Source organism: Ceratotherium simum, chromosome 5 (assembly GCF_057802395.1).
Source record: "Ceratotherium simum simum isolate JZ-2026a chromosome 5, ASM5780239v1, whole genome shotgun sequence".
Lineage (NCBI taxonomy): Eukaryota > Metazoa > Chordata > Mammalia > Perissodactyla > Rhinocerotidae > Ceratotherium > Ceratotherium simum.
The window spans coordinates 11216302-11233978 of NC_141904.1; the positions used below are offsets into that span (position 1 = coordinate 11216302).

Consider the following 17677-nt stretch of genomic DNA (forward strand, 5'->3'; position numbering starts at 1 on the left):
CAGAGCTTCAGGCAAGAATGGCTGGAATCTGTGGCTTTCTTGACTGAGGCTGCCTCCATCACCTCCGCCCCCCGTTCAGTCAACGAGAACTGCAGTTTTCTAGCCTGAAGCTGGTAAACCTGTACCTTTGTGCCAAAGGAAGAAGAATCCATTCAGTGGGAGGCAAAAACCTACAGCTGTACTATCTTTGATGGAGATAAACAGGGAAAACCTATAGCTTTGCAAGACTGAGCTTGCACTCTGAGTTGAAGCAAACAGTGGACCAACCAGAAATTTAACAGGGAGATTTTGAAAATGATAAAAGCCATAGAAGGATTCCTATAAGGTCTCCACAGATCCTTGGCTGACTAAAAAAATTAGGCATGTACGGGGAACATCAGAAAGTTTGGTAAAGAGAAAAAGACAAGGAACTCTTGAGAAATGGCTGCAACTCTGAACGCATTCCTCAATTAACCCAGATTGATCAGGAGACAGTAGAACCCTTATGGGCTTAAAGTGTATTAACAAAACCTCTGCCCAAATCATTGGCTGACTTAGGCAGACACTGAAATGACCCTTAGGAATCAAAACTAAAAAATAAAAATAAGAATAAAACAGTAAACTAAGCAATAAATAAATATAAAAAAAATAAACAAGTGGGACTTTATCAGATTAAAGAGCTTCTATAAGACAAACAAAACCAGAATCAAGATGAACAGACAACCCACCAGCTGGGAGAGAATATTTGCAAAACATACATCTGACAAGGGGTTGATCTCCATAATATATAAAGAACTCACACAACTGAACAACAAAAAAACAAACAACCTGATCAAAAAATGGGCAGAGGAAATGAACAGACACTTCTCCAAAGAAGATATACAGATGGCCAATAGGCACATGAAAAGATGTTCAACATCACTAATCATCAGGGAAATGCAAATCAAAACAACACTAAGATATCACCTCACACCCGTTAGAATGGCTATAATCACCAAGACAAAAAACAACAAGTGTTGGAGAGGATGTGGAGAAACAGGAACCCTCATACACAGCTGGTGGGAATCCAAACTGGTGCAGCCTCTATGGAAAACGGTATGGAGATTCTTCAAAGAATTAAAAATAGAGATGCCCTATGACCCAGCCATCCCACTACTGGGAATCTATCCAACGAACCTGAAATCAACAATCCAAAGAGGCTTATGCAACCCTATGTTCACTGCAGCATTATTCACCATAGCCAAGAAGTGGAAGCAACCTAAGTGTCCCTCGACTGACGACTGGATTAAGAAAATGTGGTATATATATATACACAATGGAATACTACTCAGCCATAAAAAAAGACAAAATCGTCCCATTTGCAACGACATGGATGGGCCTGGAGCATATTATGTTAAGTGAAATAAGCCAGAAAGAGAAAGACAAACACTCTATGATCTCACTCATAGGTGGAATATAAACCAACACATGGACAGAGAAAACTGTATTGTGGTTACCAGGGGCAAGGGGGCTGGGGGGTGGGCACAAGGGGTGAAGGGAGTCATATATATGGTGACAGACAAACAAAAATGTACAACCCAAAATTTCACAATGTTAAAAACTATTAAAACATCAATAAAAAAAAAAGAATAAAACAATAAACTAAGCACAGAAGGCAATGATTATATACCACAGAGAGGCAGATTCTGCAGGCCAGGAAAGTGATTGGAAAAAAAAAAAACCTAAAAAAATAAAACAGTATCCAGAGTTGCTACAATATATACTACACTATTCAGATTTCAAACAAAGCAATACTAGATGTACAAGAAAAAGGTAAGCTATGACTTACTGAGGAGAAACATCAGAGTGGGGAAAACAGACTTCACTAAAACCATCTAGCTAGTCACTAAAAAAAATAAACAAATAAATAACAATAACGAGCCCCAGGATATGGAGGGGATTAGCACACTGAGTTGCTACAATATATTATCTAAAATGTCCAGTTTTCAGCAAAAAATTAAGAGACATGCAAAGAAACAAGAAAATATAGCCCATACCCCAGAAGAAAAAAAAGGCAACGGAAACTGCCTGTGAGAGTGACCAGACGTCAGATTTAACAGATGTCAGAAAAGGATTTCAAAGCAGCCATTATAAATACAGAGACTATCAATAAAGACATAGAAATCACAAAAAAAGAACAAAATGGAAATTACAGAATTGAAAAATATAATAACTGAAATTAAAATTCACTTAGAGGGGCTTGTTGTGGGTTAAATTATGTCATCCCTACCCACCCAACCTGCCCAGAATTCATGTTGAAGCCCTATCCACCAGTATCTTAAAATATGATCTTATTTGAAGATAGGGTTTTATAGAGGTAAACAAGTTAAAATGAGGACATTAAAGTGGTCCTAAATCCAATATGACTGGTGTCCTTATAAAAAATTTGGGGGAATTTGGAGACAGGCACACATACAGGGAGAATGCCATGTGAAGGAGAAGATGGCCATCTATAAGCCAAGGAAAGAGAAGTGGAACAGATCATTCCTTCACAGCCTTCACAAGGAACTAACCCTAACAATATCTTGATTTCAGACTTCTAGGCTCCAGAACTTTAAGACAATAAATTTCTGTTGTTTAAGCCACCCAGTTTGTGGTACCTTGTTATGACAGTCCAAGCAAAATAATACAAGGCCCAACAGTAGATCTGAACTGGCAGAGGAAAGAATTAGCAAACCTGAAGATATATTAACAGAGATTATGCAAGCCAAAGAACAGAGAGAAGAAAGAATGAGGAAAAATGAACAGAGACTCAGAAATATGGAATACTATTAATCACACTAACATCACATATCATAACGAGAATAAGAAGAGAAAAGAGAAGAAAAAGTATTTGAAAAAATAATAGCTAAAAACTTAACAAATTTATTGAAAAACAATAAGCTACATATCCAGGAAGCTCAACAAACTCAAAGTAGGATAAATGCAGAGAGAGCCACAAACAGAAACATCATGGTAAGTATGCTGAAAGTCAAAGACAAGGAGAAAATCATAAAAGTAACAAGAGAAAAATGATGAGTTACTTATAAGGAAACACCAATAAAATTAACAGCTGACTTCTCAGCAGAAACAATAGAGGCCAGAAGGCAGTGGAATAAAATATTCAAAGTGCCCGGAGAATAAAACCATCAACCCAAATCCTATATCCAGCAAAGTTATTGTTCAAAATTGAAAGCAAAATAACAGCTTTACCTGATAAACAAAACTGACAGAATATGTTGCTAGCAGATCTGCCTTACAAGAAATACTAAAGGAAGTTCTTCAGGTTGAAAGCAAGTGATCCCAGATGGTAATTCAAGTCCACATGAACGAAGAGCACCAGTAAAAGTAATTATGTAATTATAAAAGATACTATAAATGCATATTTTTCTCTGTCTCTTAACTTATTTAAAAAGGAATTGTATAAAATAATATGTATAGAACGTATTGTTTGGCCTATAACACAGAGAAATGTAATATGCATGTAATATATTTGTCAATTACAGCACAAAATAGGTAGGTGGGACTAAAGCTCTAATGGGCTAAGGAAATGATGACAGACAGTAAATTAATAATTATAATAATATATTGTTGAGTTTGAAACATCAATAGATGCAATATGTATAACAATAACACCATTTAAAAAGAGAATAGAGCCATACAGGAGTAATATTCTATATATTATTAGAATTAAGATAGTATAAATCTGAAGCTAATTCTTATAAGTTAAGAAGTATATAATAAGCCATAGGGCAACCAGTAAAAAAAAAAATTGAAAAAATATAGTGAAAAAAACCTTTATGAAACTAAAATGCTACATTAGACAACATACACTCAATGCAAAAGAAAGCACTAATGGAAGCATAGAGGAACAAAAAAGACATGAGACATATAGAAAACAAAAAGTAAAATGACATATGTGACTACAACCATATCAATAACATTAAATGTGAATGGTTTAAATAATCCAATCAAAAGGCAGAGGTTGTCAGACTAGATTTTAAAAAGCATGATTCAACTATATGTTGTCTACAGAAGACACACTTCAGATTCAAAGACACAAACAGATTGAAAGTAAAAGTCTGGAAAAAGACATATCATGCAAAAAGAAACCATAGGAAAGCTGGAGTGGCTATACTAATATCAAACTTTAAAACCCCCAAAGATGTTACTAGAAATAAAGAGAGACATTTTATAACGATAAAAGAGTCAATCTATCAGGAAGATATAACAATTATAAACATGTATGTAACTAACAACACAGCACCAAAATACATGAAGTTAAAACTGACAGAATGGAGAAATAGACAACTGAACAATAACAGTTGGAAACTTTAATACCCCACTATCAATATGTATAGAATAAGTAAACAGAAGATCAACAAGGAAACAGAAGAACTGAACTACACTATTAACCAACAGGATATAATAGACATCTGTAGATCCAACGACAGATTATACATTCTGATACAGTCTGAGATTTTAATATCTCTCTCCCAGAAATTGATAGAACAACTAGACAGAAAACCAGTAGGGACAAGGAAGATTTGAACACTATGAAACAATATATGATCAAACTGAAATTCATAGAATGCTCACCTCAAAACAGCAGAAAACACATTATTTCAAGAATATATATTATTCCAAGAGAATATTGTTATTCTCCATGTTGGATCACATGCTAGGCCACAGAACTAGGCTTAACACATTAAAAAAAGAATGAAATCATAAAAAGTACCTTCTCCAAATTAAGCAATGGTTTCTTAGCTATGATATCAAAAAGGAGATCAGTTGGACTCCATCAAAATTTAAAACTTTTGTGCTTCAAAGTAAACCATCAAAAAAGTGAAAAGACAATTGACAGAATGGGAAAAAAGATTTGCAAATCATATATTTGATGAGGGACTTGTATCCAGAACACAAAAGAACTCATAATTCAGTAATAAAAAGGCAGATAATCAATTAAGAACCATGAAAAGGATTTGAATAGACATATCTCCAAAGAAGACATACAAATGACCAATAAGAACCTGAAAGATGCCATTTATATGAAATATCCAGAATAGGCAAATCCATAAGAACAGAAAGTAAATTTAGTTGTTTCTATGGGCTGGGAGAGTGACTGCTAACAGTTATGGGGTTTCTTCTTGAAGTGATGAAAATATTCTGTAATTAGATAATGATAATCAATGCACAACTCTGTGAATATTATAAAAGGGTGAACTTTAGGGTATACGAATTATATCTCAACAAAACTGTTATTTAAAAAATATAGCATATTCTCCAACTATAACAGAATTAAATTAGAAATCACCAGTAGAAAGAAATCTGGGAAATTCCCCAAATATGTGAAAGTAAAACAACACACTTCAAAATAACCCATGAGTCAAGAGAAGGAAAAGACAAGCCACAGGTTGGGAGAAAACATTTGCAAAAGACATATCTGATAAAGAACTGTTACCTAAAATATACGAAGAACTCTTAAAACTCAACAATAAGAAAACAAACAACCTAAATAAAAAATAGGCAAGAGATCTAAACAGACACCGCACAAAAGAATATATATAGATGACAAATAAACATATGAAAAGATGCACAGCATCATACACCATTAGGGAACTGCAAATTAAAGCAACAATGAGATACCACTAGATACCTATTAGAATGGCTAAAATGCAAAACATTGACAACACCAAAGGTTGGTGAGGATGTGGAGCAAGAGGAACTCTCATTCATTCTTGGTAGGAATGCTAAATGGTACAGGCACTTTGGAAGACAGTTTGGTGGTTTCTTACAAAACTAAACATATTCTTACCATATAATCCAGCCATTACGCTCCTTGGTACTTACCCAATGAGTTGAAAACCTATGTCCACACAAAAAACCTGTACATAAATGTTTATAACAGCTTCATTCATAATTGCTAAAAGTTGGAAGCAACCAAGATGTCTTTCAGCAGGTGAATGGATAAATAAACTGTGGTACATTCACACAGTGGAATATTACTCAATGTTTAAAAGAAGTGAGCTATCAAGCCACAAAAACATATGAAGAAAACTTACGTGCATATTATTAAGTGAATGAATTCAATGTGAAAAGGCTACATGCTGCATGACTCTAATCCTATGACATTGTGGAAAAGGCAAAACCATGGAGACAGTAAAAAGATCAGTGGTTACCAAGGGTTTGAGGGGAGGAAGGGATGAATAGGTGCAATGGAGGGGAATTTTAAGGCAGTGAAACTATTCCCTATGATACTATAATTGTGGCTATATGTCCTTATACATTTGTCAAAACCTATAGAATGTAAAACACAAAGAGTGAACCCTAATCATTTGGGTGACAATAATGTGTCAATGTTTATTCATCTATTGTAACAAATACACCCCTCTAGTGAGGGATATTGATCATGGGGGAGGCTCTGCGTATAGGGTAGGGAGTAAGTGGGAACTGTGTACTTTCTGCTCAATTTTGCTCTAAAAAAATTGTCTATTAATAATAATTTAAAAAGCTAAATGGTACAGGCACTTTGGAAGACAGTTTGGTGGTTTCTTACAAAACTAAACATATTCTTACCCATCTATAAAAGAAGAAATCACAAGAGAAATCAGAAAATATCTTGACCATACTTATATTAGAAAGGAAGCAAAATCAATAAGCTAAATTTCTACACAAGAAGCTAGAAAAAGAAGAGCAAATCAAATCCAAAATGACTAGAAAGAAACAATAAAGATTCATGTAGAATCAACAATATAGAAAACAGAAAAATATAGAACATAAATGAAATTAATGTGGTTTCTTGGAAAAGATCAATAAAATTGACAAGCTTTTAGCTAGACTAGGGATCAGCAAACTTTTTCGGTAAAGGGTCAGATAATAAATATTTTGGGCTTTGAGAGCCATACTGTTTATATTGCAACTACTCAACGATGCTGTTATACAGTGATAGCAGCAACAGACAACACATAAATGAGTGAGTGTAGCTATATTTCAATCAAACTTTATTTTTAGAAACTGTTAGTAGGCTGAACTTGGCCTAAGGACTGTAGTTTGGCAAACTTTGAGCTATAATGACCAAGAAAAAAAAAGAGAAGACACAAATGTCAAGAATAAAAAGAGACCCTACAAAAAGGAAAAGGATTATAAAGATTATGAACAACTTTATGCCAAAGTAGACAACATAAATGAAATGGACAAATTCCTACAACATCACGAATTACCTAAACAGGTTCAAGAATAAGCAGAAAATCTGAATAGCCCTATATTAAGAAAATTAACTTAATATAAGAATTAAAAATCATCCTGCAAACAAAAGTCTAGACCAAGGCAGCTTCACTGATGAATTCTATCAAACATTAAGGAAGAAATAATGCCAATCCTAAACACAGTCTGTCAGAAAATAGAGGAGATAGAAATATTTCAAAACACGTTTTATGAGAACAGTGTTCTATTCTCATAAATACCACATATTAATAAAGAACAAATATCATATGATCATCTTAATAGATGCAAGGAAAGCATATGACAAAAATCCAAAATCAATTCATGATAAAAAACTCTCAAAAATTAGAAATAGAAAGGACTTTCCTCAGTCTTATAAAGGATATCAGCGAAAAACTTATAGTTAACATCATACTTGAGGCAAAACACTGAATTCTTTTTCACATTATTGACAATAATGTGTCAGTGTTTATTCATCTATTGTAACAAATACACCCCTCTGGTGAGGGATATTGATCACGGGGAGGCTCTGTGTATAGGGTAGGGAGTAAGTGGGAACTGTGTACTTTCTGCTCAATTTTGCTGCTTTTTCACTAAATCCAGAACAAGGCAAAGATATCCACTCTTAATACACCTATTTAACATCACACTAGCCAGGTTCTAGCCAGTGTAATAAGGCAAAAAAAATTTTAATTTAATAAATTAAAATAAAAAATAATAAGGCTTAAAGATCGGAGAAGTAAAACTTTTTATTTACAGATGACATAATCTTGTATGTAGAAAATACTTAAGAATCTAAAAAAATACAAACACCATTAGAACTAATAGGTGAATTTAGCAAAATCGTAGGATACAAAACCAATTACAAAAAAATCTATTTTATTTCTATATACTAGCAATGAACAATCTGAAATGAAATTAAGAAAATAATTTATATACAACACTATAAAACATATTTAGGAATAAATTGTAAAAAAGAGGTACAGGACCTGTACACTGAAGATTACAAAATATTGCTGAGAAAAATTAAGAAGATCTAATAAAATGGGGAGATAAACCACGTTCACAGCTTGAAAGATTCAATATTATTAAAATGGCAATTTTCCCCAATTGATTCAATGTAATCTCTCTCAAAAGTCCAAGCAGGCGTTTTTGTAAAAATTGATAAGTGATTTTAAACTTTATTTGCAAATGCAAAGGACATACTGTAGCCAAAAGAAATTTTTTTAAAGATAAAAGATGAAGGACTTACACTATTTTAAAACTTACTATAAAAGTATAGTAATCAGGACAGTGATATTGGTATAAGGATAGACTTACAGATCAATGGAACAGAATAGTCTAAAAATAAAACCACACATATACACTCAAATGATTTTCAAAGGTGTAAAGATAATTCAGTGGGGGTAACAATAGTCTTTTCAACAAACAGTGCTAAAACAAATGGTTGGATATTGCAAAAAATAGAAAAAGAACTTAGACCCTTATCTCACACATACACAAAAACTTACTCGAAATAGAGCATAGACTTAAACGTAAATCTTACAACTATAAAACTTCTAGAAGAAAACAGGAGAAAGTCTCTGTGACCTTGTGTTAGGCAATTATTTCATAGGTATGACACCAAAAACACAACCCACAAAAAAAAAAAATGATAAATTGAACCTCACCAAATTTAAAAGCTTTTGCTCTTCAAAACTCACAATGAAGAAAATGAAAAGACAAGTCACAGACTGGGAGAAATCATGTGCAAAACATATATCTGATAAAACACTTGTGTCCAGAATATACAAAAAACTTTTACAACCCAATAACAATAAGAAAATCCAATTTAAAAAACCAGCAAAAAATTTAAATAGATGCTTCATCAGTGAAGATATATCAATGGCAAATAAGCACATGATAAAATGCTTGACGTCTTAAGACATAAGGGAAATGCAAATTAAAACCACGATGAGATATTACTACACTTCTGCTAAAATGACTGAGATGAAAAAGACAAATAATATCAAGTGTTGGTGAGTATGCAGAGGAATTAGAACCATTATACATTGCTGATGAGAAGATAAAACAGTACAACCACTCTGGAAAACAGTTTGGCAGCTACTTAAAGAGTTAAACATACACTTACCATACAACCCAGCAATTCTACTCCTAGGTATCTACCCAAGAGAAATAAAAACATATGTCCACACAAAGATTTGTATGTGAATGTTCACTGCCAAAAACTGGAAACAATTCAAACGTCCATCAACTAGTGAATGGACGAACAAAAAGTTAATCCTTACAATGGTATACTACTCAACAATAAAAAGGAACAAACTGCTGATATACACAACAATATGCATGAACTTCAAAAAAATTACTCTAAGTGAAAGAAGCCAGAGACATAAGTCAACATATTATATGATTCTATTTATATAAAATTTCTAGAAAAGAAAAAATTATAGACTATAGACAGAAAAAAGATCTGTGGTTGCTTAGAGGTGGGGATAGGAGCAGGGACTGACCATTGATGGGCATGAGAGAACTTTTTCCACTTACGGAAATGTTAGAATATTGGATTATGGTGATGGTACACAACTGTATGTATCTGCTATAAATCATCAATCTCCATATTTTAAAAAAAGAACTTTTTTGAGGTCCTGTGGAGTTGTCTGATTATGTTCTATGTAACTTTCTGGGTTTTGGTTTCATCCACACCAAGAAGAATATACAAATATGTAATTCCATATTATCCAAAGTACTTTTAAAACATACAGTTCATATAGGTCAACCTAAATATTTGGACAACCATAAGAAGAACTGGAGTAGATGAGGCAAGATTCAAAAAAGGCAACATTAATGAAATAGGAGAGGAAACTTGAGTGGAATCTATAGAGATAGAAATTGGGAGAGGAAATTTCTAACTCCAACATGTAACTGACAGCCATTGATGAGACTCTAGTTTCCAATCCAACACTGCAGTTAAGAGTCACATTTCTGGGCCGGCCCCGTGGCTTAGCGGTTAAGTGCGCGCGCTCTGCTGCTGGCGGCCTGGGTTCGGATCCCGGGCGTGCACCAACGCACCGCTTCTCCGGCCATGCTGAGGCCGCGTCCCACATACAGCAACTAGAAGGATGTGCAACTATGACGTACAACAATCTACTGGGGCTTTGGGGGGCAAAAATAAATAAATAAAATCTTTAAAAAAAAAAAAAAAGAGTCACATTTCTAACTGATGAGAATATTAACCATTAAGGAGCAGATATAGAACATCAAACTGGTAATAGTCATTAGCTCTAGAGAGGGGAGCAGAATTGGGATTGGTCAAGGGACTTCTGCTCAATATTAAAGTTAGAATTTTTACAAGGATTTATTCACATATTATTTGTGTAACTAAAATAAATAATTTTTTTTTTGTGAGGAAGATCGGCCTTGAGCTAACATCTGCCAATCCTCCTTTTTTTTTTTCCTGCTGAGGAAGACTGGCCCTGGGCTAACATCCCTGCCCATCTTTCTCTACTTTACATGGGACGCCGCCACAGCATGGCTTGACAAGTGGTGCGTCGGTGCGCGCCCGGGATCGGAACCCGCAAACCCTGGGCTGCTGCAGCAGAGCGCGCGCACTTAACCACTTGCACCACCAGGCCGGCCCCTAACATAAATAATTTTTAATAAAAGAATTCCATATGCCTAAGACTACTCTAGCCTCATAGTTAACATTTTTTCAACGCCAACATCCTACTCTCTTGGTAGGTACCTAGTCAAATTTTACAAATTCAGTTGCTTTCAGGGGTAAAGTGGGTAATCATATGAGTAAAGCTGAGTGCACATGGGGCTTACAGGCATTCAGACTCAAAATCATAAAAAAAACTGTGCAGGTTAAACAAAGTACTTCTGCAAATTAAATTTAACTGGCAGCCCATTACTTTGCTATCTCTCCCAATTTCAGTGTTTCTCAACTTTTTAAAAACTTTGTCTTCCTTTAATAGCTAATAAAGATTTCATATCTTCTTTCGAAGTTATTTGAAATTTCACAATACACCAAATATTGAGACTAAAACCAAATCACAGCAATTATACTACTGAAAATGTTTTTCAAACTACAATGGTCCACTACTCTTCCCTATCCCACTTAAAATTATTGCCCCTAGACCTTATCATCACCTGGAACTGCACCATCTCTGAAATTTGAAAACCAATATCTTATGAATACAGATTGCCTCACTTCCTTATTGCCAGTACATTGGCTCTTCAACTTCCCTGAAACCTTTACCCTTATCTCTTTTTACTTATTTTGTTAGCTTCCTTTTCTTCTGCGGTTCTACTTAGCAATTCCTGGAAAGGACTTGAGTCAAAGCCCTTTGACATTTGCTAAAACTGTTTTCTCAAATATCAATAACAAACTCTCTCAAACTCTTCTGCAAATATACCAAACCATTTCCAGTTCCCTAAATAAACCACAATCACACACTGTACTTTCACCCTGTAATTCTTATTCATACTTAAAGACCAAACTCAAGCCACAGCTCCTCTAAAAGCTTTCACAACAAGCTTTTTCCCTACTTCAAACCAAGCCAGGTTACGTGTTCTCTCCAGCCTCCCTCCTCAGGTGCTTCAACTACACATGTATTTAACAAGCATACTATGTAGAAAACATTTATATTTAATATTAATAAAGGATTTTAAAACTAGAAGAAGCCTTAAAGATCATTTCTGCTTGTCATTTTACAGACGAGACATTTTAAAACTGACAAGTTAAATGATATAGCCATAGCTATCTATCAGATTTTATCAAAGAGAAACATAGATCTCATTGTAAAATAGACTTGAAAATAGAAAAAATTTCCAGTTCAACCTCTGCAAATAAACATGAAATTGATTCCCAGGACACTTTCCCAATTTATGGGTTTGTGACCGTCAAACCACCAAAGATCTGTTCTTAAGGTGAGGAAGGAGTTGAGAGTAGACAGTTTGCAGCTTTAGAGCTAATTTTCTAGAGTGTACAATAATTCTTAACTAGAAAACAGTTTGTCAACCGGCTGCCTGGGACTTTCAGGCCACATTTTCCATAATCAATGTTGTACGTGATATTACTTCAACTATATTTGATTACTATATAGATAATATATATAAAGGCTTATGCTGAAAATCAGATTCTCAAGTCTAGCCCAGAACCATGCACCTTATATAACATGCCCATGTGTGTGATCTTGCTCAACCTGTCCAAGATGGGGTAACTTCTTGCTCATTTACTCCTCAGTTGTTCTTAATATGGGAAGAGAAAAAGACTTAAATATTATGTGAGAGAGGAAGTAAGAGGCATAACAGGTTAAATATTTAATTAGATAGAAAATAATTTTTATTCGCTTATAAATAAGATAGGAAGTGGTATCTCCACCCCTTCCACTACTTGGAAATTCTCTTAGATTAATAAATTCTGCTTCTAAAAAGCAAATAATGCCCCCATCCACCACCAGCAGGAGTATGAAATAAACCTTATTCATAATCTGAAGGATTTTCCTAATTATTCATCACTTAGTAAACATTCCTAGAAAATGCATAACTCACTGTATTAAGCAAAGGAGCTAGAAGTTTGGCTTCCAAAAGTTATCCCAGCACCATATTTCTTAAAAGCTACATAAAAAGAAAAACAACAAAAAACCTTGATTGACATATACTTTACTGCATCACACATCCACTTATCAAATTCTTCATTTCCTAACCTGGAATGTCGGAGGCTGTCCTTTTTGTTTTTGGCAGAACACAATGTACATTCACAGCCAACTGCATGGGGCTTGGGTAGAGATACGTCCTGTTTTAACAGCATTGTAAGAATTTCATAGTTGTTACGATGAGCAGCTAAAATGACAGGTGCAACATCCATTGTTGTTGAATACTCAGGATTCTGAATTCGCTCCATTAGTTTCTGAAAAATATTTATGTGAATGTCCAAAAGTTATTATTTGTGATTTCAAAAAAACATATTTATCTGAAGAATGAAATGGAAAAAATCGGAAGGCACAAAGAACATAAGAATTTTAAGGAATATGATAAACATTTTACCACGACTAAGTTTTTTTGAAACCTCAAAACTTAACTTTAATTAATAAATGCAATATAATCATGATAGACAAAATCTTCAATAGGAAACATTCATACAACCGGAGTTGTATTTTCCTAACAAAGAAGTGAGACTATCTAGAGAAATACTTTAGCAAAAAGTGTTTAATTTTCACAAGATTATGAAAATATGGAGGACAAGGACCAAGAATAAGAATTTTAGAAAAAAAATATAATGGAAAAACAGAAATGTTAAAAATAGCCAGAGTATAAATGCATGAGAAAAACTTTAAAAACTCCACTTCTATGGCAAACCTTGTCAGATGATAGCATGAGGCTACTTGAAAGGGATAAGTAAGCAGGCATCACTTTTCACTTTGTATAATTCTATACATAGTCCCAATCATTATCTATACTACTCCATGCTGCAAATGCACAAAAACACTAACAATCATAGCTTCTATTTAGTAAGTCTTGGAACTGTTAGGCTCTTTACATTTATCATCTCATTTAATCCTCACACTAGCCTGCAAAATTGAGCATTATAATCCCCATGAGGAAACTGAGGCTCAGAGAAGTTAATGCGCCCAAGCTACACGACAGAGAGGAAAGGGCAGGTCAGAAACCAGGTTTCTATTACTGCAGAGCCTGAGCTCCTTCCACTACATGGGCTCATCAGCCTGGTGACCGTGTGACACGAGGAAAGAAACATTAGTTAATAAAGAATCAGGGTTAAAAATAAAAGGTCGACTATTTTTATGACTATTGCATATTCTTTCCAATACTTTTCACTTTTTCACAGAGGTTTTCCTGACAGTTGTTTGATTCCATAGTATGAGCTCATCAAGTTCACAAGGTTTTTTTGTAACTTTTATTAACATTGTACAAGTAGTGCAAACACATTATAAAATATCTGAAAAACATAGAAAAGCAGAGAGAAGAATAAAAATATCCATTTCCCTACTACCCAAGGAACATTTTACAGTATTTCCTTCTAGTCTTTTCTCTACCACATGTCCTTTTAGGGACATCTTGGGCATAAATGATTTGGCACCAATGATTAAAAACAATGGTTCTTAATATTTTTAGATCAAGGATCCTTTTAATAATCTCATAAAGCTATAGCCCAGAATCTTCCACAAAAAAAATTCACGTACAGAATTTTGCATGCAATTTAAGGAAGTTCATAGACCCTAAGTTCAAGATATTTTATTCTGCTAATTTAAATAACACTACCACAAACATCTTTATGAATACGCCTTTTTCAAAATGTAGGATTATTTCATTAACGTAGAACCCCTGATGTGGAATTACAGAGCTAAAGACCATGAACAGTTTTGAAGCTCTTGATACATACTATCAAAGTCCTTTTAATAGTTTTTATTACCAACAATATAGGAATGTACCCATTTCACACTAAAGGTTACTCACCAGCACTGGGCATGATCACTCCCAATTTATGTGAAAAAAACTATCATGAAATATTAATTTACTTTACTTTGATTACTGATAAGTTTTAATATTTTCTGACATACTTATTTTTTTCCCTCTTTTATGAATAGTTTATACACTTCCCATTTATTTATTAGGAATTTCAAATTAATGAATTTATTTAAAAAGTAAAGAGAAATCTAAAAATTTAAACCTTTCTCCCTTATTGCTGGTTATAAAGAGGAGAAAATTTATTTAATCCCTTAAGACAAAAATCGTTCTCATTTTTCCTATGAAATATACTTAACTACATGAAAAACACTATTAGAGGTAGATAAGATTAAATTCATAATTTCATTGTTTATACTATAATCTACATAGTATCAAAAACAATCTGTATTTACAAGTCAAACTTTATCAAAAGACAATTTTGACAAGCCAAGAATACAGAATTAATTCACTGAAATGGTAAAAAAAAAAAAGAAAGTATATAAAAATATTTGACATTGCCTCTCTAGAAGTAATAGGGCTGTTAACATGTGACTTTACTGTCACTTGAAGTACTCAAGCAAAAGCTAGATCATGTTTTTTGTTAGAGATATAGTAGAAAGCGGCTTTTCACTGAGTATGTGAAGACTACCACGGCCTTACAACTCAAGATCCGATTGGTAGTGGTCATGGTGATGAAATAAGACCAGCCCATTGCTCCAATACCCTGCACGCTATACCTCATCCTCCCATCAAGTAAGTAAATAGATTAAAAGTCTAGAAGGTGGAATAAGTATACCAAAATATAATAACCGCAGGATAGATGACAGAAAATTGAATAGGACCCTAGATATTTCTGATCCTTTGGACACGGACTATATTCTCAGTCCTTTTTGCTCTGTTCTTGTTGGTTTCTTACCACCACTTAAACTAGTTGGTACTATCCTCTGAGGAAAGTCATGCTTACACAAACTTTGTAATAGTCTGAATGAGAGTAAAATATTTCAGTTAATATATGATAAAGTATGCAATTTAGCAGAGCTTCTCATAGTTCTCAGATAATCTGCAACCAATTTATAATTCTTTCTTAAAACAATATTTTTCTTCTGAGTACAGCCAGTTTACACTCCCAGCAGTTATTTACACTGCTTGTTGCACTATATCCTTACCAATAATGAATAATTTTTAAATTTTGATATACAACAAATATCTCATTTTTTAAAAGTAGAATTTATTTAATTATTAGTGACTATCTTCCTAATTACAAGAGCAATAAAAAGAGTAAGAAAAAAATATCCTTAATTTGGCAATCAGAGATGATTGCTGTTAGGTAACGTTTTGCTACAATTCTATGTAGTTCCTTTTCTATGCAGGTTTTTAAATTTGGATTATATTATATATACAGTTTACTATTCTCATTTTTTTCACTTCCTATGTCATATTTTTCCATGTTCCTAAATATTCTTTACAAAAATGCCATTTTAATATATATGTAATTATTTTTATTTCCAATCTTCTATTTGGGGATGTTTAGATTGTGTCACATGGTTTTTTCACTGCTACAAATAAGATTGCAATTAACATTTTTGTCCACACTTCTGACCATTTCCTTAATAAGTTCATAGAGGAGGAAGCACTAGGTTAAATATGAACATCTTTCTTGTTTATGACACATCCAGCCAAACTGCTTTCCAAAATATCCTCCTCACCAGCAGTGTATGAGACTAGACTGTACTACTCCCTTACCATCAATGATTATTATTTATTAAAAATATTTGCTAATTTGATAAGCAAAAATTAGTATTTCATTGTATTTAATTATCAGTAATTATCATTGGAGTTAATTATCAGTAATATTTTGTATTTTCTTTTCTGAGATTTTGCATGTCCTTTTCTGATTTTGGTGTTTTTCATCAAGTTGTCTAATATTAAGATTATGAATTTGTGATAGAAGCTGGAAATAAGTTTTGCCAGTTACCCATCTGCTTTCTAAATTTTGCCTGATGTCTGAATTTTAGAAATTTAACTTCTATGCAGCCAAAGACTGTGCCACTGTGATTTTTGTCCATTGTTTTTACATAAAGCTTAGAAAGTCCTTTCACTTCCAATCAGTTAAATATTCATCTACGTTTTCTTCCAGGTTTATGATTTCATTATTTACATTTAATTCTTAAATCCATCTGGAAACTAAAACATATTTTCAACTTAACCTACAGAACTTTCCAAACTAAAAATACTGGTCCACACTGACAAAAATATATAACTATCACTAATTTTAAAAAGGTTTCCTGACAGCAATATTAATTATTCTTGCAAATGTCTACTTACTTTAAAGCAATATTTTACAGAGTGAAAAAAATCTATTTTTTTAAAACAAAATAAATTTGGGGGAAGAAAAAAATGGTAATGGGGCAGGAGATCTATTTTGGTCTAAAAATCCAAATCAATAAACATTTAAGAGTACTAACTACTATAGTTGGTCTTGATGATCGTTTTGGTCGATGATTAAGTAGTATATCAACAGCTCCCACTACTTCAGAGTCGATTGCCACCAAAAGTGCATCTGCGGACTTTAAAAAAAAAAAAGGTTAAAAATGAAAATGGAGGATAAAAAGGTAAACTATTTATTTTTACTAATTCATAAATAAAACTATTTTTTTAATTTAAACTGTATTATATACAGTAATACTGAATTTTCAAAAATTTAGACTATCCAAATAGTATATTTGCTTGCCTTAGCAGTACTTCTGTGTATCACAACACACACGTTTCTGTCCTGATTACATGAGCTGGTAAAATAATGAATGCTTGATAAAGGAGTTTATTAATGGAACAGCGCTAATCCATGCAGTATTTAAAGTTGAGATGTGTTTTTTCAAGATCTTTACTCTTGAATTTTGGACCAAAAGAATCTTAACAATCCAAATCTATAAAAGAAACTGCCAAGAACTATTACTACAGGTAAAAGATTGTGTTCAGTCTAATAAAAATGATC

General features: G+C 33.4%; 1 protein-coding gene across 5 annotated transcripts in view; it reads right to left on the reverse strand.

Annotated features, from left to right (window-relative positions):
* TRPC1 (transient receptor potential cation channel subfamily C member 1) overlaps window positions 1-17677 on the reverse strand; it is a 62049-nt gene that overhangs the window by 33078 nt on the left and 11294 nt on the right. For 3 of the 5 annotated variants that reach the window (XM_087430431.1, XM_004419285.3, XM_087430430.1), the window contains 2 exons: window positions 17151-17252; window positions 12927-13129 (listed from right to left, as the gene is read on the reverse strand). In XM_087430431.1, the coding sequence (XP_087286557.1) occupies window positions 12927-13129; window positions 17151-17252 (305 nt within the window). The remainder of the gene's footprint in view (window positions 1-12926; window positions 13130-17150; window positions 17253-17677) is intronic. The other 2 variants (XM_004419286.3, XM_014789028.2) reach the window with 1 other exon arrangement.